This window comes from Saccopteryx bilineata, chromosome 1, assembly GCF_036850765.1.
Source record: "Saccopteryx bilineata isolate mSacBil1 chromosome 1, mSacBil1_pri_phased_curated, whole genome shotgun sequence".
Taxonomy (NCBI): Eukaryota; Metazoa; Chordata; class Mammalia; order Chiroptera; family Emballonuridae; genus Saccopteryx; species Saccopteryx bilineata.
In genome coordinates this window covers 210,362,690-210,389,405 of record NC_089490.1, presented here as the reverse complement: position 1 = coordinate 210,389,405, position 26,716 = coordinate 210,362,690, and the positions used below count along the sequence as shown (strand labels likewise).

Here is a 26,716-nt window from a genome sequence, read left to right as displayed (position 1 = left end):
TCATCTTTGCCACAAAGGGTCCAAGCACCCTAGCACGCAGGGAAGACCTTCCTGTGTCTTATACCTGCTTCGATCCACATGCTTCTCTGCAGCCTCTACATGTCTGCCAACCGATGGGGCCAAGTTCAGGCTTTCTGGCATGCTGGAAGAGCCAGACCCAGTACTAGAGACTGTTTGTGTGCCCCCCAGTCCCCAGGCTGAAAACCTAACACCTGACGATGTGTTAGGATATTAGGAGATAAGGACTTTGGAAGGTGCTTGGGTCTTGAGCATGCCATCTGGCATGATAGGACTGGTGCCCTTATAAAGAGATCCCAGAGATCTCCCTCCCCCTTCCACCACATGAGGACAGAGATGGTGCCTTCTAGGTCTCGGAAAGAGGCCCCTACCTGACTACACTGCCACCATGATCTTGGACTTCCAGCCTCCAGAACTGTGAGAAATAAATTTCTGTGTTTATAAGCCACCTGCTCTGTGGCATTTTGTTATAGCAGCTCAAATGGACTGAAACACTAACAGAAGTCCCTCAAGGGCCACAGGCTGATAATAAAGGACACAAAGAAATGTGCCCTGAAGCCTAGGCAGAGCTTTATGCTGACATGTCCCCCAGACAGTGAGCCTGTGACTGGTCCCTTTGGCACAGGATCCAGTGCCCAGTAGGGCCCAGGCATTCAATCGCTGTGGTGACCTGTCCCCTGGAAAGGCCTCCTCACCATGGTCTGTGCTGGATGCCACACCCCAGCACCCAGACCTCTCCACCCCTTTCCAGGGCGGGAACTGGGCTTCGGCCAGCTCGCCACTTGACAAACCTTGCTTTTCAAACTCTTCAAACAGGGTCAGGCTGGTAATGCTGGGTCCTGTGAAGATGATGTAGTTCTTGCCCGTCGCATTCTGGCACAGGCTCCTGGCCACCGTGCCGTGCAGCTGTGGCTTATTCTTCAGCGCGTCCAGCCCGTCGGGGCCACCGCCCTCCTTCAGGTGGACGTAGATCTTTAACAGAAACACACAGGGGTCAGTGAGCTCACAGCACGTCAGGCCAGGCCCCATGCTTTGGGGAGTACAGGCTTCTGTCCTTGGGCTACCAGTTCCTCAGCCCCTCCCACCCCTACCGTGTCCCCAGCCCGCTGAGGCCCCAAGTCACCCCCAAGACCACCCTGCAGCCTGGGCAGCAGGTGGCTCGGCACAAGCCTCTTCAGTTTGGAAATGTCAGGTGGAGAAGGAAAAGAACACACAACTACAAACCATGAGCCTGCAGCTGAGGTTGATGTAAATGTGTCCCCAGTTCGAAGCGCAGGAGTGACCGTAAGTTTATAACAAACACACACAACAGCTACGTCTCCTGGGGAGTAAACTTATCCATGCACTTTCTGTCCTAATACAGCTTTGTAATTCACAAAGTACACACACAATTACCGTTTCCCTTTATGGTAGCCACCATGAAGGTGGAAGAGGTGGGAGCCACCTTACCTTGCAGAGACCAGATAGGGATTACAAACTCACCTGAGGTCACAGGACTGCAAACAGGCTATTCTGGGCCAAGTAAGCAGTTTTAAAATTGTATCCCATGAATGTCATCAAATGGGTATATGCAAGAAACAGAAACAGATTTGGGGAGTACGACCCTCCCCAGGGCTGACTGAGCCATGAGAATTATCATGTGGGTATTAACTGCTATTCTCCATTAGGGAGACTAGCTCTTCTCAAGGAATGTTCTGAGTGCCTTGGCTGGCAACAGTTCAAAAGTTAATAGTGCTCACCTGTGCCTGTTCCAGTGCCCGGGGACCACACCGGACTTTTGATAGGCAACAAGGCCAACTCTGACTGGCCTCTGAGGCCCAGAACGCTGAGGGCAGAACTGTCCAATGCTGCTCTGCTGAGAAAAACCACGATGGCCAGGGAAGACTGGGTACGTCCATGATACCTGTCCTTGGGCAAATGACTTCGGATGATCCCTCGCAAAATACAGTGCCCATGCTCCCTGGGAGGGTGAAGGGCAGGTGACTGCAGTCTAATTCTAAAAGCCGCTTGTCTTCTGAGGTCCAACCCTGTCCCAGAGACATGGCTGAGACATCCCAGGGGAGCCTGTTGGGCAACGGCAACAATGCAGGACACTTTCTGTAGACACTCGGCAGGGCTTGTGCAGCATACTGGGGTCCCACGCCTGTCCCACCTCAACTGCCAGAAGGGATTTTCTCAGCAGAGATGAAAACACTGAGACAGAGAAGCTCATCATCTCTGCCACATGTCCCATGTGGTTCTGTCTGGATGAGGACATTTGCCCAGAACCTATATTCTCTCCTTCAGCATAGCCCCCATGCCTGTGGCCACTGCCATAGGTTTCTGCACCTGAGGCCAGCCCTAACCCACACCTTCCTTTCCCAGACATCCTACCTGGACTCTCATAATAGCCACGCTGGGCACTCTGTGTCTCCAAACTCAACAGAGGGACAGTTTTGTCCCACATGTCACTTCAAAGGACATCCTCCATCCAAACCCAGAATTCCCTCCAGGGGATGGAAGGTGTGCTCATGGAGCCTCCCAGGCCCAGCCCTGAAGCCATCCCAGGGTGGGGGCTGTCACTGGCACATGCAGCCACAGCAGGCAAAATTCAACAGAAGTTAAAGGTACAGAGCTGCAACCAAGTTCAAAAGCTTCACTACATCTAGTACAGGACACAAAACAAATAAATAAATAAAAAGTAACTAGAAAGAATACTTTTAGAAAATGAATAAAAACAAGAGCCTTGGAAAGAGATGCAGGTAGGTCCCAGGATACCACCATGCCAAGAAGGGAACGGGACCTTGCCCTGTGTTAAGAACAGGGTGGTAACTGACTTCTTCCCAGGTCAAGTCATGACCAGTTCTTCCAGATGCCACGTCTCACAAGGCGTAAAGAGAAGTGTGGTGGGCTGGTGTTCCAGTCTGCTGGGGTGACTATAACAAAGTGCTGCAGATCGGGTGGCCAAAACAACAGAAATTAGTTTTATCATGGTTCTGGAAGCCACAAATCCAAGATCAGGGTGTCAGCAGAGCTGTCCTCTCCCAATACAACTGTGGCCCTCTGCTTATGTCTGCCATTTCTACATAGAGATCCCCACTCAAGTTTAGAAGCAGTGTGCTTTTGTTTTATTTTTGTGTTTCTGCCGCATAAGAAAATCACCAAAAACTCAGAGGCTTAAATGATACCCACACACTACTCACACTTCTGTAGGTCAAAGGTGTGGCCATGGCGTGGACAAGTGATTGGCTCAGGGTATCCAAGGTTGAAGTCAGGGTCGGTGGGCTGTGTTGGCTCAGGATCCTATTACAGGCTCATTCAGGTGTTCCCTTGTGGCTGTGGGACCGAGGTCCCTGGCTGTGAGCTGCGGACTGCTCTCAGTTCGTTCATAGAGACCACCTGCAATCTTTACCCTCAACTGCAAAGCCAGCAGGGGAGACTGTTTCTTGGGTTGACTGCCTCCCTTAAATCTCTCTGCTAGGAAGAGCCCGGCTCCTTTTAAAGGTTCACCTGATTAGGCCAAGCCCACTCAAGCTAATTTTCCTTTTAAGATCAACTGATTGGGACCTTAATTAGACCTGCAAAATCAAGATCTCTGGCTGGGTAGCTTAGCTGGTTAGAGTGTCATCCCAATATGCCAATGTTGTAGGTTCGATCACCAGAGCACATACAAGAATCAACCAATGAATTCGTAAATAAGTGGAACAAATCAACTTTTTTTCCCCTCTCTCTCTCTCCCTTTGTTTCTCCCTAAAAATCAATCAATAAAAATTTTTTAAAAAGGTTGTAACCAGCCCTGGCCAGTTGGCTCAGTGGTAGAGCATCAGCCCGGCGTGTGGATGTTCTGGGTTCAATTCCCAGCCAGGGCACACAGGAGAAGTGCCCATCTGCTTCTCCACCCATCCTCCTTTCTTCCTCTCTCTCTCTCTTCCCCTCCTGCAGCCAAGGCTCCATTGGAGCAAAGTTGGCCTGGGCGCTGAGGATGGCTCCATGGTCTCTGCCTCAGGTGCTAGAATGGCTTCGGTTACAATAGAGCAACACCCCAGATGGGCAGAGCATCACCCCCTAGTGGGTATGCTGGGTAGATCCCGGTTGGGTACATGCGGGAGTCTGACTGTCTCCCTGCTTGTAACTTCAGAAAAGTACACACACAAAAAAAGGTTGTAACTTCAAAAGTCCCAGTCAAGGGGCACAATTTAGAACTGTCAATGGCCGTGAAAGCCAGCTCAGCCTGATAGGCACTGCTCAGTCCAGTAGCCACCCCATCCAGCATCGCACTGGTCTTCATGTGCTTCGGCTACATAACCACAGCTGGTCAACAATAGCAACTTATACCCCTTAGCTGAATGAACAAATCTGTAACTCCATGAAAAAATTATAACCTCCAGTGGAATCTTATCACAACTACATTCCTTCGCTACAACTGCTGAAGATACACAAATAGCTGTGTGCAGACTGGAGAGCCTGCCCTGAAGACCTCATCAGTATCTGAGAAAGGCTACATCCTCGCTCATCCACACACACCCAGGCGCTGTGAGGGGTGTGTTCCATCAGAACTCCCAGAAGCAATGCTGAAAGAAACACCCTTCTCTTAAATGTGTAAGTGCTGTCTGGTTTGCTTTTTGCAAAGCAAACCTCTCCCTATGCACATCAAGAGAGCACAGCATGGTAAGAAACAGGTGCGCCAGTGTGTCATCATCCAACCTGGATGAGTGAATCTGCTGTAGGTGCTTTCACTATCAGAGCTACAACAAGTGTCATTAGGACAAAAACAGTGTATCTGTCAGTTGCCAAGCTTTTCATTTTCTCGTTCCTATGATTCATTAACTTTTAGATATTTAGATTTAGAAATTTAGGAAAGAAAAGTTTTGACTATATCACACTTTGTGCCAGGATGTGGTTACTAATGTATTTTATATTGACACCCATCGTAACAGAAAGAATCTTAGGAAACATGGACTACAGTAGTAGTGTCTTAGAGGACATGTTACACATGACTACTTATTAGTCTTACTTTTTATTTTTAATATTTTATTTATTGATTTTAGAGAGAGGAGTATGAGATAGAAAGGGAAGGGGAAGCATCAACTTGTAGAAGTTGCTTCTCATATGTGCCTTGACCAGGCAAGCACAGGGTTTCGAACTGGCAACCTCAGCATTCCAGGTCAACTCTTTTTTTTTTTTAAATCTTATTTTTATTAATTTTAATGCAGTGACATTGATAAATCAGGGTACATATGTTCCGAGAAAATATCTCCAGATTATTTTGACCTTTGATTATGCTGCATACCCCTCACTCAAAGTCAAATCGTCCTCCCTCACCTTCTATCTGGTTTTCTTTGTGCCCCTCCCCTCCCCTCACTCCCTCCCTCTCCTTCCTCACCCCTTCCCCACCTCTCCACCCCACGCCCTGTTACCATCACATTCTTGTCCATGTCTCTAAGTCTCATTTTTATGTCCCATCTATGCATTGGTTCATATAGTTCTTAGTTTTTTTCTAATTTACTTATTTCACTCCGTATATTGTTATCAAGGTCCATCCATGTTATTGTAAATGATCTGATGTCATCATTTCTTATGGCTGAGTAGTATTCCATAGTATATATGTACCAAAACTTTTTAATCCACTCGTCCTCTGACGGACACTTGGGCTGTTTCCAGATCTTCGCTATTGTGAACAATGCTGCTATAAACATGGGGGTGCATTTCTCCTTCTGGAACCATTCTATGGTGTCCTTGGGGTATATTCCTAAAAGTGGGATGGCTGGGTCAAAAGGCAGTTCGATTTTCAATTTCTTGAGGAATCTCCATACTGTTTTCCACAGAGGCTGCATCAGTCTGCATTCCCACCAGCAGTGCAGGAGGGTTCCCTTTTCTCCACATCCTCACCAGCACTTATTCTGTGTTGTTTTGTTAATGAGCGCCATTCTAACCGGTGTGAGGTGATATCTCATTGTGGTTTTAATTTGCATTTCTCTAATGATTAATGATGTTGAGCATTTTTTCATATGCCTATTGGCCATCTGTATATCCTCTTTGGAGAAGTGTCTATTCATTTCTTTGGCCCATTTTTTGATTGGATTGTTTGTCTTCCTGGTGTTGAGATTTACAAGTTCTTTATAAATTTTGGTTATTAACCCCTTATCAGACATACTGTCAAATATGTTCTCCCATTGTGTAGTTTGTCTTTTTATTCTGTTCTTGTTGTCTTTGGCCGTGCAAAAGCTTTTTAATTTGATATAGTCCCATTTGTTTATCCTGTCTTTTATTTCACTTGCCCGTGGAGATAAATCAGCAAATATATCACTGCGAGAGATGTCAGAGAGCTTACTGCCTATGTTTTCTTCTAAGATGCTTATGGTTTCACGCCTTACATTTAAGTCTTTTATCCATTTTGAGTTTACTTTTGTGAATGGTGTAAGTTGGTGGTCTAGTTTCATTTTTTTGCAGGTTGTTGTCCAATTTTCCCAACACCATTTGTTGAAGAGGCTGTCTTTACTCCATTGTATTTCCTTACCTCCTTTGTCAAATATCAGTTGTCCATAGAGCTATGCGTTTCTTTCTGGGTTCTCTGTTCTGTTCCATTTATCTATGTGCCTGTTTTTATGCCAGTACCAGGCTGTTTTGAGTACAATGGCCTTGTAGTATAACTTGATATCAGGAAGTGTGATACCTCCCACTTTATTCTTCTTTTTAAAGATTGCTGAGGCTATTTGTGTTCTCTTTTGGTTCCATATAAATTTTTAGAATATGTGATCTATATCTTTAAAGTATGTCACTGGTATTTTAATTGGTATTGCATTGAATTTATAAATTACTTTGGGTAATATAGACATTTTAATGATGTTTATTCTTCCTAACCATGAGCATGGTATATGCTTCCACTTGTTTGTATCTTCCTTGATTTCTTTTATCAATGTTTTATAATTTTCCGAGTACAATTTTTTGGTTGCAATAGTGAAGGGGATTGTTTCCTTAATTTCTCTTTCTGATTGTTCATTGTTGGTGTATAAAAATGCCTCTGATTTCTGAGTATTAATTTTATATCCTGCCACCTTGCTGAATTCATTTATCAGGTCCAGTAGTTTTTTGACTGAGACTTTAGGATTTTCTATATATAATATCATATCATCTGCAAATAATGATAGCTTTACTTCTTCTTTTCCAACTTGAATGCCTTGTATTTCTTCTTCTTGTCTGATTGCTGTGGCTAGGACTTCCAGAAATATGTTGAATAAGAGCAGTGAAAGGGGGCACCCCTGCCTTGTTCCTGATCTTAAGGGGATTGCTTTTAATTTTTGCCCATGGAGTATGATGTTGGCTGTGGGTTTCTCATAGATGGCTTTTATCATGTTGAGATATGTCCCTTGTATTGCCACTTTGCTGAGAGTTTTGATCATGAATGGGTGCTGGATTTTATCAAATGCTTTTTCTGCATCTATTGAAATTATCATGTGGTTTTTCTTTTGTTTATGTGATGAATCACATTGATAGACTTGCGAATATTGTACCAGCCTTGCCTCCCCAGAATAAATCCGACTTGATCATGGTGTATGATATTTTCCATATATTATTGGATCCGGCTTGCTAATATTTAGTTGAGGATTTTAGCATCTATATTCATCAGGGATATTGGCCTATGATTTTCTTTCTTTGTGTTGTCTTTGCCTGGTTTTGGAATCAAAATTATACTCGCCTCATAAAAGGAGCTTGGAAGTCTTCCTTCCTCTTGAATTTTTTGAAATAGCTTGAGAAGGATAGGAGTTAGTTCTTTGAATAGTTGGTAGAATTCACTTGTGAAGTCATCTGGCCCAGGACTTTTCTTTGTTGGGAGTTTTTGATAACTGTTTTGATCTCATTTGGTGTAATCGGTCTGTTTAGGTTTTCTGATTCTTCCAGACTGATTTTTGGAAGATTGTATGTTTCAAGGAATTTGTCCATTTCATCTAGGTTGTCTAGTTTTTTGGCATACAGTTCTTCATAGTATTTTCTTACAATCCTTTGTATTTCTGTTGTGTCAGTTGTTATTTCTCCATTCTCATTTCTAATTTTATTTATTTGAGTCCTCTCTCTCTTTTTCTTGGTAAGTCTAGTTAAAAGTTCATCAATCTTGTTTACCTTTTCAAAAAATCAGCTCCTAGTTTCATTGATCCTCTGTATTGTTTCTTTAGTCTCTATGTCATTTATTTCTGCTTTGATCTTTATTATTTCCTTCCTTCTACTACATTTAGGCTTTACTTGCTGTTCTTTTTCTAGTTCTTTTAGATGCAGGGTTAAGTTGTTTATTTGAGCTTTTTCTAGCTTCTTAAAGTGTGCCTGTAGTGCTATGAAGTTCCCTCTCAGTACTACTTTTGCTGTGTCCCATAAATTTTGAGTTGTTGTATGCTCGTTATCATTCATTTCTAGGAATTTTTTTATTTCTTCTTTGATCTCATTCTTAATCCATTCGTTATTTAACAACCTGCTATTTAGTTTCCATGTGTTTGAGAATTTTTGAGCTTTTCTGTTGTGGTTGATTACTAGTTTCATGCCATTGTGATTAGAGAAAGTGTTTGATATGATTTCAATCTTCTTAAATTTGTTGAGAGCACTTTTGTGCCCTAACATGTGGTCTATCCTAGAGAATGTACCATGAGCACTTGAAAAGAATGTATATTCTGCTGCTTTAGGGTGAAAGGTTCTGTAGATATCTATTAAATCGAGTTGAACTAGTGTGTCCTTTAAATCTGCTGTTTCGAGGATGACGTCAGAGTAATGGCGGGGTAGGAAGCGATACCGATAAATCTCCCCCAAAACTCAACAAGATCTTCAACCAGAAACAGAAAAACCTATACTTGGAGCTTCCAGATGCTTCGCAATACACCCAAAGGTATGATTGAGTGAAAAATTGGCTAAATATATAACCAAACCCCAAAGGAAATAGGGAGTAAGAAATGCTCCTCCTTCCTCACTAACCTAAACAGGGCGGCTTTCTCTGGTAACTGTGAATATAGAAACTGAGGCGGGAAAAGGGGGTGAATAGATACAGGCCGCCGCAGCACAAATGGCCGAACCAGGCTGTGGCACAGAGATCCAAGCCGAGGAAAATCTGATCCTGTGGCAACCCGGGCAATACAAGCTAACACTTGCGCCAAACCCAAAGAAAGAAAGAAAAGCAGAGCGGCCATTTTACCCGGTCTCCTGGTTGGTGCGCAGTTAGTGGGCGAGAATTTCTTCCTGGGAAGCCACGCACGGGAGGGAGTGAGAACTAATTCCAACGGTGGAGATTTTCCGTGCTGGAGGGTGTTTCACTCAGAGGGAACCGCGGCCGGCCTCATATCCTGGTTTGCGCGTGCAGATAAGGAGTGAGCAATTCCTCCAAGTGCCTTGGCAGTGCGCGCCCGTGTTATCGCACAGAGGGGCAGAGTCAGGGGCCTTTGTGTGGGCCAAAGCGGAATCTCGAGCCGCCCCAGCGCCTTGCAAAAGCCACGCACGGGGACGGAGCAAGACTCAATTCCAACGGTGGAGATTTTCCGTGCTGGAGGGTGTTTCACTCAGAGGGAACCGCGGCCGGCCTCATATCCTGGTTTGCGCGCGCAGATAAGGAGTGAGCGATTCCTCCGAGTGCCTTGGCAGTGCGCGCCCGTGTTATCGCACAGAGGGGCAGAGTCAGGGGCCTTTGTGTGGGCCAAAGCGGAATCTCAAGCCGCCCCAGCGCCTTGCAAAAGCCGTGCACGGGGACGGAGTGAGACTCAATTCCAACGCTACAACTTTTCCCTGCAGTTGGGGGTTTCACTCAGAGCGTGAGACTGCTGGCCGGATATCCTGGTCGCAGACAGTGAGTGAGAGTTTCCTCCAAGCGCCCCGGAAGTGGGCGCCTGCTTGTGTTACCGGACAGAGTGGCAGAGCCAGAGGTCTTTGAGTGGGCAGAAAGCCCGCCTGATTATGCTAGCAGCTCTGACTGACTGAGCCTTACCCAGAGCCCTGTGCTGAGTGGAAATAGAGTGGGGAGTTGCCAGCTCTTTGAGCCTCTTACTATCCAGGCAGAGGCAGCAGCAACCCCATAGCTGGATTATCAGGCTACTAATTAAGGAAGAAAAGACTAGGAGAAAGGCTCCAGGAACACGGACTCTCTCACTGTCGGAGCCTATAAATGCTAATGAGCTTCGACTGCCAACGAGACTAAAGCACAATACATGACATTGCCATAGAGACCTATCAACTGCAAACCTCTACCTGAGCGTGCCAAAGGGGCAGAACCCGGGGTACAGAGTCACCGACCAGGAAGAGGGAGAGAAAAGAAAAAGCAAGAAGATAACCTCTCAAAATCAAGAATAATCTGCAGACTTTATAACCTATCCCATTTTATTATATTTGTTCGTTTGTTTCTCTTATCTTCATTCTTGATACTTTTTTTTCCTCCTCCAATTTGGCCGATTAACTCTCTACCGGTCTTACTCTCTCCTCTCCTTGAACTACACTACCCATAAGTGTTATATCTCCCATTATCTTTTCTCTTCTCTTCCTTTCTCTCTATGAGGGTTGCACTCCAAAACCCTTAACTCTCTCTCTCTCTCTCCTTTCTTTTTTCTTCTTTTAGTGGTTACCTCTTTTTTTCTCTCTCTTTCTTTTCTCCCTCTATATTAGTTTCTTCCTTTCTCCTTTACATCTCCTCTCATTCAAACCTCAATAACAAACAAATTATCTTATCTGTTACTCAAACCTATGTTTGTGGCATTTTGGGGGGTTTTTACTTCACCTTTTTAACTCACTAGCAGTGCTCTCATCCCTGGCTCTCCATATTATCTAGTTCTTGTTCCAATAAATACAATAGTAATTTTTTAATTTGTCCCCCCATTTTTCCGTTTTCCTCTTATTCCTCTCATCATAACTCTTAGACAACCAACACCTAAAAGCAAATCATTTCATTCTTGACCCAAATTTTTTCCTTATTTGCTTTTTGTGGGTCCATAAGCTCTTTTTTTTTCTTTTTTCTTTCCTTTTTTTTTTTTTTTTTCTTTTTCTTTTTTTGCCCCTTTATTACTTTTCCCCAATTCAGGCCCTCCATCACAGGCATTGTTTGTTATAATTCACAGTCCACCACAAGATTTTCTCAAAAAAGAGGGGAGAGGAGAGGAGAGGAAAAAAGGAGGGGGGGAATAATTTCTTTTTTTTTATTTTTTATTTTATTTTTCTTTATTTCATTATTAATTTTTTTTAAAAAAAACAACTCTTTTCGATTTATTTTTTTTATTGTTATTTTTTTTAACTTTTTATTCTTTATTAAATCTCATTAATACTATCAACAAAACCACCCTCAGATGCCATTAAAGAAGAGAAAATCGAATATCATGGATACAAAAGAAAGAGAGGTAACACAGCTAGATGAGGAAAAATCTATGGAGAAAAAATTTAATATAGTGGAAACCTTGGAGCTAAATGACAGAGAATTCAAGATAGAAATACTAAAAATCCTCCGAGATATACAAGAAAACACAGAAAGGCAATTTAGGGAGATCAGAAAACAACTCAATAAACACAAAGAATATATGTCCAAGGAAATTGAAACTATAAAAACAAATCAAACAGAGATGAAAAACTCAATTCACGAGCTGAAAAACGAAATAACAAGCTTAGCTAATAGAACAGGTCAGATAGAAGAGAGGATTAGTGAAATAGAAGACAAGCAACTTGAGGCACAACAGAGAGAAGAAGAAAGAGACTCCAAAATAAAAAAAAATGAGATAGCCCTACAAGAATTATCTGACTCCATCAAAAAGAATAACATAAGAATAATAGGTATATCAGAGGGAGAAGAGAGAGAAAATGGAATGGAGAACATACTCAAACAAATAATAGATGAGAACTTCCCAAGCCTGTGGAAAGAACTAAAGCCTCAAGTTCAAGAAGCAAACAGAACTCCGAGTTTTCTTAACCCCAACAAACCTACTCCAAGGCATATCATAATGAAATTGACACAAACAAACAGCAAAGAAAAAATTCTCAAGGCAGCCAGGGAAAAGAAGAATACAACATATAAAGGAAGGCCCATTAGATTATCATCAGATTTCTCAGCAGAAACTCTACAAGCTAGAAGAGAGTGGACCCCAATATTTAAAGTCCTGAAAGAGAGGAACTTTCAGCCACGGATACTATACCCATCAAAGCTATCCTTCAAATACGAAGGAGAAATAAAAACATTCACAGATACAGAAAAGATGAGGGAATTTATCATCAGAAAACCCCCACTCCAGGAATTACTAAAGGGGGTTCTGCAATCAGATACAAAGAACAAAAAAAAAACAGAGCCACAAGTAAAAGCTCCAAGAAGAACACAATAAAACCAAATTTAAACTGTGACAACAACAAAAAGAAAGAGGGGGAGAAGATGGAGATTAACAGTAGCAAAGGACGATGGAGTGCAAAAGTACTCACAAAATAGTTCGCTACAATGAACAGGGTAGGGACCCTTTTCATTACTCAAAGGTAACCACCATTGAAAAAACCACCACAGAAGCACATGAGATAAAACAGATAGCAACAGAGGAAAGATGTATGGAATACAACCAAATAAAAACAAAAGATAGAAAAACGAAAGAGAAGGATCAAACAAGACACAAAACTAACAGAAAGCAATCTATAAAATGGCAATAGGGAACTCACAAGTATCAATAATTACACTAAATGTAAATGGATTAAACTCACCAATAAAAAGGCACAGAGTAGCAGAATGGATTAAAAAAGAAAATCCAACTGTATGCTGCCTACAGGAAACTCATCTAAATAACAAGGATAAAAACAAATTCAAAGTGAAAGGCTGGAAAACAATACTCCAAGCAAATAACATCCAAAAAAAAGCAGGTGTAGCAATACTCATATCGGATAATGCTGACTACAAGACAGGAAAAGTACTCAGAGACAAAAATGGCCATTTCATAATGGCTAAGGGGACACTGAATCAAGAAGACATAACAATTCTTAATATATATGCACCAAACCAAGGAGCACCAAAATATATAAGACAGCTACTTATTGATCTTAAAACAAAAACTGACAAAAATACAATCATACTTGGAGACCTCAATACACCGCTGACGGCTCTAGATCGGTCATCCAAACAGAGAATCAACAAAGACATAGTGGCCTTAAACAAAACACTAGAGCACCTGGATATGATAGACATCTACAGGACATTTCATCCCAAAGTGACTGAGTATACATTTTTCTCCAGTGTACATGGATCATTCTCAAGAATTGACCATATGTTGGGCCACAAAAACAACATCAGCAAATTCAGAAAAATTGAAGTTGTACCAAGCATATTTTCTGATCATAAAGCCTTGAAAGTAGAATTCAACTGCAAAAAAGAGGAAAAATATCCCACAAAAATGTGGAAACTAAACAACATACTTTTAAAAAATGAATGGGTCAAAGAAGAAATAAGTGCAGAGATCAAAAGATATATACAGACTAATGAAAATGACAATACGACATATCAGAATCTATGGGATGCAGCAAAAGCAGTGATAAGAGGGAAGTTCATATCGCTTCAGGCATATATGAACAAACAAGAGAGAGCCGAAGTAAACCACTTAACTTCTCACCTTAAGGAACTAGAAAAAGAAGAACAAAGACAACCCAAAACCAGCCGAAGAAAGGAGATAATAAAAATCAGAGCAGAAATAAATGAATTAGAGAACAGAAAAACTATAGAAAAAATTAATAGAACAAGGAGCTGGTTCTTTGAAAAGATCAACAAAATTGACAAACCCTTGGCAAGACTTACCAAGGAAAAAAGAGAAAGAACTCATATAAACAAAATCCAAAATGAAAGAGGAGAAATCACCACGGACACCGTAGATATACAAAGAATTATTGTAGAATACTATGAAAAACTTTATGCCACTAAATTCAACAACCTAGAAGAAATGGATAAATTCCTAGAAAAATACAACCTTCCTAGACTGAGTCAAGAAGAAGCAGAAAGCCTAAACAGACCTATTAGTAGAGAAGAAATAGAAAAAACCATTAAAAACCTCCCCAAAAATAAAAGTCCAGGCCCTGACGGCTATACCAGCGAATTTTATCAAACATTCAAAGAAGACTTGGTTCCTATTCTACTGAAAGTCTTCCAAAAAATTGAAGAAGAAGCAATAGTTCCAAACACATTTTATGAGGCCAACATAACCCTCATACCAAAACCAGGCAAGGATGGCACAAAAAAAGAAAACTACAGACCAATATCTCTAATGAATACAGATGCTAAAATACTAAACAAAATACTAGCAAATCGAATACAACAACATATTAAAAAAATAATACATCATGATCAAGTGGGATTCATCCCAGAATCTCAATGATGGTTTAACATACGTAAAACGGTTAATGTAATACACCATATCAACAAAACAAAGAACAAAAACCACATGATCTTATCAATAGACGCAGAAAAGGCTTTTGATAAAATACAACATAATTTTATGTTTAAGACTCTCAACAAAATGGGTATAGAAGGAAAATATCTCAACATGATAAAGGCCATATATGATAAACCATCAGCTAACATCATATTAAATGGCACTAAACTGAAGGCTTTCCCCCTTAAATCAGGAACAAGACAGGGTTGTCCACTCTCTCCACTCTTATTTAATGTGGTACTAGAGGTTCTAGCCAGAGCAATCAGACAAGACAAAGAAATAAAAGGCATCCATATCGGAAAAGAAGAAGTAAAGGTATCACTTTTTGCACATGATATGATCCTATACATCGAAAACCCCAAAGAATCCACAAAAAGACTACTAGAAACAATAAGCCAATACAGTAAGGTCGCAGGATACAAAATTAACATACAGAAGTCAATAGCCTTTCTATATGCCAACAATGAAACAACTGAGAAGGAACTCAAAAGAATAATCCCCTTCACGATTGCAACAACAAAAAAAAATACCTAGGAATAAACATAACAAAGAATGTAAAGGACTTATATAATGAAAACTATAAACCATTGTTAAGGGAAATTGAAAAAGATATAATGAGATGGAAGAATATACCTTGTTTTTGGCTAGGAAGAATAAATATAATCAAGATGGCTATATTACCCAAAGCAATATACAAATTTAATGCAATTCCCATCAAACTTCCAATGACATTTTTTAAAGAAATAGAGCAAAAAATCATCAGATTTATATGGAACTATAAAAAACCCCGAATAGCCAAAGCAATCCTAAAGAAAAAGAATGAAGCTGGGGGCATAACAATACCTGACTTCAAACTCTATTATAGGGCCACGACAATCAAAACAGCATGGTATTGGCAGAAAAATAGACACTCAGACCAATGGAACAGAATAGAAAGTCCAGAAATAAAACCACATATATATAGTCAAATAATTTTTGATAAAGGGGCCAACAACACACAATGGAGAAAAGAAAGCCTCTTCAATAAATGGTGCTGGGAAAACTGGAAAGCCACATGCAAAAGAATGAAACTGGACTACAGTCTCTCCCCCTGTACAAAAATTAACTCAAAATGGATCAAAGATCTAAACATAAGACCTGAAACAATTAAGTACATAGAAGAAGACATAGGTACTCAACTCATGGACCTGGGTTTTAAAGAGCATTTTATGAATTTGACTCCAAAGGCAAGAGAAGTGAAGGCAAAAATTAATGAATGGGACTACATCAGACTAAGAAGTTTTTGCTCAGCAAGAGAAACTGATAACAAAATAAACAGAAAGCCAACTAAATGGGAAATGATATTTTCAAACAACAGCTCAGATAAGGGCTTAATATCCAAAATATACAAAGAACTCATAAAACTCAACAACAAACAAACAAACAATCCAATAAAAAAATGGGAAGAGGATATGAATAGACACTTCTCCCAGGAAGAAATACAAATGGCCAACAGATATATGAAAAGATGCTCATCTTCTTTAGCTATTAGAGAAATGCAAATCAAAACGGCAATGAGAAACCACCTCACACCTGTTCGATTAGCTGTTATTAGCAAGTCAGGTAATAGCAAATGTTGGAGAGGCTGTGGAGAAAAAGGAACCCTCATCCACTGTTGGTGGGAATGTAAAGTAGTACAACCATTATGGAAGAAAGTATGGTGGTTCCTCAAAAAACTGAAAATAGAACTACCTTATGACCCAGCAATTCCTCTACTGGGTATATATCCCCAAAACTCAGAAACATTGATACGTAAAGACACATGCAGCCCCATGTTTATTGCAGCATTGTTCACAGTGGCCAGGACATGGAAACAACCAAAAAGCCCATCAATAGATGACTGGATAAAGAAGATGTGGCACATATACACTATGGAATACTACTCAGCCATAAGAAATGATGACATCAGAACATTTACAGCAAAATGGTGGGATCTTGATAACATGATACGAAGTGAAATAAGTAAATCAGAAAAAACCAGGAACTGTATTATTCCATACGTAGGTGGGACATAATAGTGAAACTAAGAGACATTGATAAGAGTGTGGTGGTTACGGGGGGGAGGGGGGAATGGGGGAGGGAAAGGGGGATGGGGAGGGGCACAGAGAGAACAAGATAGAGGGTGACGGAGGACAATCTGACTTTGGGTGGTGGGTATGCAACATAATTGAACGACAAGATAACCTGGACTTGTTATCTTTGAATATATGTATCCTGATTTATTGATGTCACCCCATTAAAAAAATAAAATTATAAAAAAAAAAAAGAAAAGCAAATATTTTCAATAAAGTTTATTAAATCGGAAAAAAAAATAAATTAAAAAAAAAATCTGCTGTTTCTTTGTTAATTTTCTTTCTTGAGGATCTATCTAGTGATGTTAGTGGGGTATGAAAATCCCCTACTATTATAGTGTTGCTGTTGATCTCGCTCTTTATATATTTAGGTGCTCCTATATTAGGTGCGTAGATATTTATAATAGTTATATCTTCCTGTTGAATTGCTCCCTTTATCATTATGTAGTGGCCTTCTTTATCTCTTACTATGTTCTTTGTTTTAAAGTCCATTTTGTCTGATATAAGTATTGCTACCCCAGCTTTTTTTTCATTTCCATTTGCATGAAATGTTTTTTTCCATCCTTTTACCTTCAACCTATGTGCTTTTTTTTTTTTGCATTTTTTTTTTTTTTTCTGAAGCTGGAACCAGGGAGAGACAGTCAGACAGACTCCCGCATGCGCCCGACCGGGATCCACCCGGCACGCCCACCAGGGGGCGACGCTCTGCCCACCAGGGGGCGATGCTCTGCCCATCCTGGGCGTCGCCATGTTGCGACCCTCCTGGGTGTCGCCATGTTGCGACCAGAGCCACTCTAGCGCCTGGGGCAGAGGCCACAGAGCCATCCCCAGCGCCCGGGCCATCTCTGCTCCAATGGAGCCTTGGCTGTGGGAGGGGAAGAGAGAGACAGAGAGGAACGCGCGGCGGAGGGGTGGAGAAGCAAATGGGTGCTTCTCCTATGTGCCCTGGCCGGGAATCAAACCCAGGTCCTCCGCACGCTAGGCCGACGCCTATGTGCATCTTTTGTTTTAAGGTGTGTCTCTTGTAGACAGCATATGTACAGGTCCTGTTTTCTTATCCATGCAGCTACCCTATGTCTTTTGATTGGATCATTTAATCCATTTACATTTAGGGTTATTATTGACACGTAATTGTTTATTGCCATTTTATTCTTTAAAGCAGTATTTCTCTTTTGCTATATTCTTTTCCCACTTTGGTCTTAACATTTCCTGCAGCATTGGTTTGGTTGTAATGAATTCCTTGAGGTTTTTTTTTTGTCTGGGAAACTTTTTATTTCTCCTTCAATTTTAAATGATAGCCTTGCTGGATAAAGTAGTCTTGGTTGTAGGTTCTTGTTCTGCATTACTTTGAATATTTCTTGCCATTCCCTTCTGGCCTGTGTTTCGTTGAGAAGTTGGATGTCATCCTTATGGGGGCTCCATTGTAGGTGATAACTTTTTTTCTCTTGCAGCTTTTAATATTTTCTCTTTATCGCTTAGCTTTGATATTTTAATTATGATGTGTCTTGGTGTAGGTTTCTTTGGGTTTCTCTTTAATGGAGTCCTCTGTGCTTCTTGGACTTGTGAGAGTTTCTCTTGCATTAATTTAGGGAAGTTTTCAGCTATGATATGATTGAACAAATTCTCTATCCCTTGTTCTTTTTCTTCTTCTTCAGGAACCCCTATGATGCGGATGTTATTTCTCTTCATGTTGTCACAGAGCTCTCTAAGAGTTTCCTCTGACTTTTTGAGTCTCTTTTCTCTTTTCTTCTCTGCTTTCATGCCTTCATTCCAGTTGTCCTCCAACTCGCTGATTCGATCCTCAGCTGTATCCATCCTGTTTTTAATTCCTTCCATTGTGGTCTTCATTTCTGATATTGTATTTGTCATCTCCGACTGATTCTTTTTTAATATTTCTTTATCCTTTTTTATACTTGCTAATTCTTTATTTAGGTGTTCGTGATGACCATCCATTGTTGTTCTAAGATCCCTAAGCATCCTTATGATCATTATTTTAAACTCTGCATCTGGAAGTTTGATTATTTCCATATCGCTCAGTTCATCTCCTGAAGGTCTCTCTTGTGGTTTCATTTGGATTGCACTTCTTTGTCTTCTCATTGTGCCTGGGTATCTGGGTGTTTTCTTTGTAGAGCTGGTTGAGTCTATGCTTGGTGTTGTCTGTCTCTAGTTTTTACTTGTGTTGTTTCTAAGTCTTCTTAGATTGGTTTCAGCTATTATTTGTAATCCACTTTAGGATTTGGGCTGCTTTGAAGTCTTGATTTGTTTGTTTTCTTAATAGGTGATTCTCTTGTTTGCTGATCTCAGCAGGGGGCTTATTTGAAACTGTATCCAGGAATGCCGTGGGTGTGACCTGAGGCTTTGAAATCCTCTTCTGCTAGTTAATCTCTCTGGGGGCTGGTTGCTTTCTCAGCTTCAGTAGGGGGAGGTGTATCTCAGATCTCCAAGGAGACCTGAGTTACTGCCCCTCCTCCCCACTTCTTGTTTTCAGCTGTGTCTTGTTGCACTGATTGGAGCTGGAGAGATGTCTGTATCTCTGTGACCTGGAAGTACTTTCGTATTTTGCTTTGTGGAAGGATCAGCCCCTCCCCAATTATGGCTGCCTCCAGCACTGAATGAGTCAGCTTTTTATGTCATCACCTTTATTCCTCTCCCCCTCACCATCCGTCTCTTTCTCCTTTCTTTTTGGAAGACAAGCAGGCCCTTTCAACACTCCTTGTTCCCTGGTCACCAGGTAAGTGGCTGTGAGTAATATTTACTGCTCTTTATCCTTGGAATTGAGAGGCCAGCCTCACCGCCCCCCACTTCCAGTAAGCAGGGGAGATTCAGGTGCTCCCTACCAGGTTTGTTGTGGCTTCTTCTTTGCTCCTTGATTTTTGAAAGCTGTTCTTGTAGTCCAGATTTGGTTTTTCACGCTGATTGTTCATAAATTAGTTTATAATCCAGTTCTGTGGTGTGAGCTGGGAGTCTGTGTGTCTGCCTACTCCACTGCCATCTTTAGGTCAAGAAAAGCTTTTAAATATATCCCAGGTCAACTCTTTATCCACTGTGTCAGGCTTAGCCTTAGTTCTAAAATGCCTCCAGACCTTGAGAGTGGCACCTGGCTCCATCTCCCTCACCCACCTCAAGTTGTCAAAGAACACTGGTGACAGCTGAAAGACTATCTCAGAGGTTAAGATATACCAGGCCCTGGCCAGTTGGCTCAGTGGTAGAGTTTCAGCCCTGCATATGGATGATTCAGGTTCGATTCCTGGTCAGGGCACAAAGGAGAAGCAACCATCTGCTTCTCTACACCTTCCCCCTCCTCTTCTCTTCTCACAGCCATGGCTCAAATGATTTGAGCAAAGTTGGCCCCATGGCCTCGCCTCAGGCACTAAAATATCTTGGTTGCCGAGCAACCGAGCAGTGGTTCAGACTGGCAGAGCATTGCTTGGTAGGGGGCTTGAGGAGTGGATTCCGGTCTGGACAAATGCAGGAGTCTGTCTCTGCCTCCCTGTCTCTCACTTAATACTGATACTCCCACTAAGCTGTCACTGGGTCTTTGGTGCCCTCCTGTCTCCATAGTCAATGTGGTCCAACTGTGCTGTCTTGACCACTGTCCTTACTTCTCTTTGAAGAGAAGAGATGAGAATCTGTTTCTCCCCTGTTGGTGCAGGGCACACCTGGGGATGGGGAAATCACTCATTAGGGACAGTGATCCTTGGCTTGAACCTTTTACTTGCTAGCAGCACAAGGAGCAGGTGGAGGAGGTATTCCCAGCCATGAGAGACAGCACAAGAGTTGACAGTCTCACTCAAGTGATGTAGATCAAGCTCATGAAGATGTGTAAAGCTGTTACCTGGGACATCTTGAGGGATGGCCACTCATGAGAGCTGTAAAATGTAAATGATGTGCACTTATTGCAAGAGGAACTGAATCTCCACGAGGAGACAGGCTGTAAGTGCAGGATTCGGTGGGCCTGGCTCTGTCATTCACTGGCTTGAGTGACTTGAGGCAAGTTACTTAATTGCTCTGAGCCTTGATTTGCTCATTTATAAATATAATAACACTATGTATCACACAAGGCCACTGTCTTTAAGTGAAAGTTATATATAGAGAATGGTGTATTTCTAGCAAAGCTCTAGACCTACACTGTAGCCTTTAGACATGTGGCCAGTTTAGTATAAATTAACTAAGATTAAGTAAACCGAAACATTGGAGTTTTCACTCCCACAGTCACATTCCAAGTCCTCAGCATCACACGTGGCCAGCGGCTGGCCCAGCGCCAGAGCACAGACACAGGCGTGCCCTCAGTGCTGCTGACAGCGCCGCTTTGTGCCATCCTCAGTTCATAGCCTGGCCTTCCCACAAAGTCTCCGAGCCACCATCTTATGACAATTTCCACCACCAGTTTCTCTCACGTGGCCTCTTACCACGACTATGGCCAGGTGGGGCTAATGTGCCAAGACTACCCTGGGCCCTCCCTCCTCGAGCTGTTCCTTCGGCACTAAGGACTGCCCAAGAACTTAGCTTTCGTCTCATCCCGAAGCTCGGGTCCCTGTGAGGCTGTCTCCAAAATGACAGGTTGGAGGAGGGACAGGTGCTGGCAGTCTGTGAGCCCCGTGCACCCATTCTCGTCAGCGGAGTCATGGGTTCTAGTTCCTTAGGGAGACAGCCAGGGTTTAATCTGACCTGTCAGGGCCTGACTCACTTATATGGGCACTTAATAATACTTGACAGTCATCACTGAATCCCTGTCTGGTGAATTATGGGCAAATCACTCCATTCAAATGACTGAGGAAGAAATTAGTTCCCAGATCCTTCCTCAAGGACACAGAGAAATCTGTAACAGCTGTTCTATCCCCTAGCCAACTCCATCCTGTGACATAACCACGTCCAACCCAGATAGGATTGAAACTAGTATCCTGGCCACTGTACAATTCAACAGATGGACGGATGCCCTACCCTGCCCAAGTTTTGACTTCACAAGCAAAATTCACTATAGTTAATTAATTCCATTCTGATCCTTACTTTTCAAGCTAATCCAGTTAGTTATAAGTGAGGAACAGGCTTCATTCACATAGTACATTAGAAAGATTCAAAGTCAAATTAGAAAAAAACTTCAAAACTTCGGTGCACATTCCTTGACTTCTTTCAACACAAAAAGTATGTCTCACAATAAAAGAGACCAGTGACAGCTGACATGAGAATATCTACCAGACAACAAGTAACCTGGGTAAGAAAGAGACACCAGGTTTTGTCCCAAGTGAGATAAGTTCTCTCCTTGGGAGAGCCTCAGCCTATTGGTTACGGTTCTGGGGCCAGAAAGGCTGGGTCAAATCCCAGTCTGTCACTGCACGGCTGACCCCATGGAAAGGCCACAAGGTTTCCAAGAAGAGTAATCTCAGGATCTCAGGCTAAGAAGTTCCACACTCTCAATTACATGGCTTTCGCCACAAACCAGAAGTTGTCCATTCTGTGTCAGTCTCTCTTTTCATGTGTCCTCAGCTCCCAGGGGAGGCTACATATGAGGAGATAGTTGGGAACCTTGGCTGGCTCTTCTCAGACACCCTCTGCAAACAAGGCTAGAGGGTGTGTGGGGGTTGAAGACAGTTCTTGGCAGGCCTGTGAAATAGAACAAGAACTCTTGAGTGCACCGTAAGCTTCTAATCTGGAAATGGCAGTCGTTGTGCCAAAAAAAAGTCCAGCTGTGGCCTCATACAGTGCAAAGTGCTTGTTCCCAGGAAGCAAGCACATCTCAGGCTTTTCAGAGCTTACTTTGTAAGTGAGCCCTGCCCGCTTACCCTGCTGCTATTAAAACCCATAATCAAAGAGCCTAAAGACCCTCTGTGAGACTGCAGCCATGCACACTTGGATGGGCTGTCAGAAGATAAAGGGGCCACCCTTAGCCCTGATGGTTTCCAGTGTGAACAGAAACACGCTAAGGATCCCCCAAGTCTCTGGAAATGGACACATCAGAGAGGTGAGTCACAGAACACTTTCTATACAGACATCCATGTCTGATACAAGAGCATGCACTTGAATGCACCAAGACCTGAGCTAGTGGCTGTGGCTCTTCCCCCCTCCCTGAGGGGTCCTGGGGAGCAGAGCCAGTGGGCTGGGGAACCAGCAGTCCTTTGGCTCCCATTTCTGCTCAACCACCTATCAGCTTTGAGATTTGGGGTCAACGACAATCTCTGGGAGCTTGTCTCTCTGTGTGTAAAGGAAGGACAGCAAGGCCCTTCTCAAAGGTTGTGATGAGCTCCAGTGTCTGGCCGGCAGTGAGTGACACTGGCTCCTGTCCTGTCCCTATAACCCCTTGCAGTCCCAGTTCACCTTTGTGGCTGGCACATCCCATGCCCTGTTCTGTGCACCTCGGGGGGGCCTTTCTTCTCCCACAGGTGCCCTTCTCCAGCCCCTAATACCTCACACACACCTCTGGTACTGCCCCAACACTGCATGGGAGAATATGTTTAATTCCTCCATCTCTCCTACTAACTAGCGGCATGGAAGGCTCCATTTACCTCTGGGTCTTTAATGACAGCAACAACGCTAATTCCATGGCAGTGTAGTTTCAAAAACCCCTGCACTTAGGTGCTTGCTTGTAACAATCTTACCCTTCCATCTATTTTGTGAACTTCTTGATAAAAGGTCTAAGACAGCTTAGACCTCAGTTCTTAACATAAAAAAAACTAGAAAGTCCCCCTAGAAAGGTTCTAGAATGGAGAGGCTGTAGAAGCCACCATCTCACTCTTTAAGAGATCTGAATCCAGGGTAATTACTGGCAGTGAGCCCAAAGCAAACCAGCCACATAAGCCAGGCATGCGCCAAGAACTCCCTCAGCAGCAGAACCAATGGGATGAAGGTGCACAGAGATCAATCAATTGACCTATTTGTCTATGAAGAGACATTTATTTTAAGGAACTGGCTCCCATGATTAGGGAGGTTTGGGAACTCCAAAATCTGCAGGGCTGGCCAGTAGGCTGGGGCCAGGGAAGAGCGACAGGTCACATCCAAAGGCTGTCTGCCGGCAGAATTCCCTCTTCTTCTGGGGACTTTAGTCTTCTTCCACTGAAGCTTCAACTGATTGGATGACACCCACCGCATTATGGAGAGGAATCTGCTTTACTCAAAGTCTACTGATTTAATTGTTAACCTCATCTAAAAAATGCCAATACCTTCACAGAAACATCTGAAATAGCAGCTGACTAAATATGTAGGTATTAAGACCCAGACAAATTAACACATGAAATTAACTATCACACCCTCTGAGCCCTGATGTCAGGGGATAAAGGCAGAAAGGCCAGGTCAGGGAGAGAGTGACCTCATCTGGGAATCAGGGATCAAAGCCACTATCCCTCACAGGCTGACAGATTCAACGGGAGGCTACTGCTCTGTCCTGTGTATCACAACCCCTGTCCTTGCCCAGGTTGCTCCCTTTCAAGCTGCCAAACCAGAATTTAGGGCCTAGACCAGGCATGGCCAACATACAGCCTACGGGCCGGATCCGGCCCACGAAATGAGTGTATGTGGCTTGTGATTAAATTTTTAATATTCTCTGCTACATTAAAATCTCAGCTACTCAGAAGCGAAAGCATCTTTGATTATTGGAAATTGAGATATTTAAGAAGATAGTGATACGCGAAAAGAATTCCGTGTGTGACTAATGTAGGGTTAGCTTCCAATAACTGGTCGAATGGATTCGCAATACTTATTTTTTTTAAAAAAATTCCATTATAAAGATTTACAACTTTTGTACTTGTCTGTACTCGATATGAACTGTTTGATGTTTAGTGGTGGCGATGTGAAACCCACATTCTTTTAGGCGGAGTTTGCCAGTGCTCATCCAAGGTCAAATAATTCATTATTTTTGTGGTCAGGTGTGCTGAATCAAGTGGCATTGTAGCAGACAATAGCTGCAGTTGATACTGAAAACGTGTCCAGGCTGTTTGTAAAACAAAATAATTGTTTTATTTACAATATAACCCCTTCAAGCTCATTCCATTAATTAAATAGTTTCTATTGATTGTGATAGAGTTTGGATATTTATACAGTATGTAATTATATTTTTATTAAAACAATATTATATATTAAAATTTTTTTCACTCACATTTATTCATAAACAAATGACATAATAAACTTTTGTTTACTTAAATGAATCATTTTATTTTTTAATTAGTTTTAATGGGGTGACATTGATAAATCAGGGTACATATGTTCAGAGAAAACATCTCTAGGTTATTTTGACATTTGATTATGCAGCGTTCCCATCACCCAAAGTCCAATTGTCTTCTGTCACCTTCTACCTGGTTTTCTTTGTGCCCCTCCCCTCCCCCAATCCCTTCCCTCTCTTCTCCCCTACCCCCAACACTCTTGTCCAAGTCTCTGAGTCTCATTTTTATGTCCCACCTATGTATGGAATCATATAGTTCTTAGTTTTTTCTGATTTACTTATTTCGCTCAGTATGTTATCAAGGTCCATCCATGTTGTTGTAAATGATCCAATGTCATCATTTCTTATGGCTGAGTAGTATTTCATAGTATATAAGTTTCAAAGCTTTTTAATCCACTCGTCCATTGACGGACACTTGGGCTGTTTCCACATCATCACTATTGTGAACAATGCTGCCATAAACATGGGGCTGCATTTCTTCTTTTCAAACAGTGCTATGGTGTACTTGGGGTATATTCCTAAAAGTGGTATAGCTGGGTCAAAAGGCAGTTTGATTTTTAATTTTTTGAGGAATGTCCATACTGTTTTCTGCAGTGGCTGCACCAGTCTGCATTCCCACCAGCAGTGCAGGGGAGTTCCCTTTTCTCCACATCTTCGCCAGTACTTATTCTGTGTTGTTTTGTTGATGAGCGCCATTCTGTCTGGTGTGAGATGATATCTCATTATGGTTTTAATTTGCATTTCTCTAATGATTAGTGATGTTGAGCATTTTTTTCATATGCCTATTGGCCATCTGTATGTCCTCTTTGGAGAAGTGTCTATTCATTTCTTTTGCCCATTTTTGGATTGGATTGTTTGTCTTCCTGGTATTGAGTTTTACAAGTTCTTTATAATTTTTGGTTATTAACCCCTTATCAGACGTATTGTCAAATATATTCTCCCATTGTGTAGTTTGTCTTTTTATTCTGTTCTTATTGTCTTTAGCTGTGCAAAAGCTTTTTAGTTTGATATAGTCCCATTTGTTTATCTTGTCTTTTATTTCACTTGCCCATGGAGATAAATCAGCAAATATATTGCTGCACGAGATGTCAGAGAGCTTACTGCCTATGTTTTCTTCTAAGATGCTTATGGTTTTACGGCTTACATTTAAGTCTTTTATCCATTTTGAGTTTATTTTTGTGAATGGTGTAAGTTGGTGGTCTAGTTTCAATTTTTTTGCAGGTTGTTGTCCAATTTTCCCAACACCATTTGTTGAAGAGGCTGTCTTTACTACAATGTATGCTCTTACCTCCTTTGTCAAATATCAGTTGTCCATAAAAGTGTGGGTTTATTTCTGGGTTCTCAGTTCTATTCCATTGATCTATATGCCTGTTCGTATGCCAGTACCAGGCTGTTTTGAGTACAATGGCCTTGTATTATATCTTGATATCTGGAAGTGTGATACCTTCCACTTTATTCTTCTTTTTTTACGATTGCTGAGGCTATTCATGTTCTCTTTTGGTTCCATATAAAGTTTTGAAATATGTATTCTATAGCTTTGAAGTAAGTCATTGGTATTTTAATCAGTATTGCATTGAATTTATAAATTGCTTGGGTAATATATAGTCATTTTAATGATGTTTATTCTTCCTAGCCATGAGCACAGTATATGCTTCCACTTGTTTGTATCTTCCCTGATTTCTTTTATCAATGTTTTATAATTTTCTAAGTACAAGTCTTTAATCTTCCTGGTTAAATTTATTCCTAGGTACTTTATTTTTTTGGTTGCAATGGTGAAGGGGATTGCTTTCTTAATTTCTCTTTCTGACAGTTCATTGTTAGTGTATAAAAATGCCTCTGATTTCTGAGTATTAATTTTGTATCCTGCCACCTTGCTGAATTCATTTATCAGATCCAGTAGTTTTTGGCTGAGACTTCAGGGTTTTCTATATACAATATCATATCATCTGCAAATAATGATAGCTTTACCTCTTCTTTTCCAATTTTAATACCTTTTATTTCTTTTTCTTGTCTGAATGCTGTGGCTAGGACTTCCAGAAATATGTTGAATAAGAGTGGTGAAA

At 41.8% G+C, this 26,716-nt stretch overlaps 1 protein-coding gene across 2 annotated transcripts in view; it reads right to left on the bottom strand.

Annotated features, from left to right (window-relative positions):
* PGBD5 (piggyBac transposable element derived 5) overlaps positions 1-26,716 on the bottom strand; it is a 124,558-nt gene that overhangs the window by 11,314 nt on the left and 86,528 nt on the right. For both annotated transcript variants that reach the window (XM_066234882.1, XM_066234892.1), the window contains exon 4: positions 810-990. In XM_066234882.1, coding sequence (XP_066090979.1) covers positions 810-990 — 181 coding nt within the window. The remainder of the gene's footprint in view (positions 1-809; positions 991-26,716) is intronic.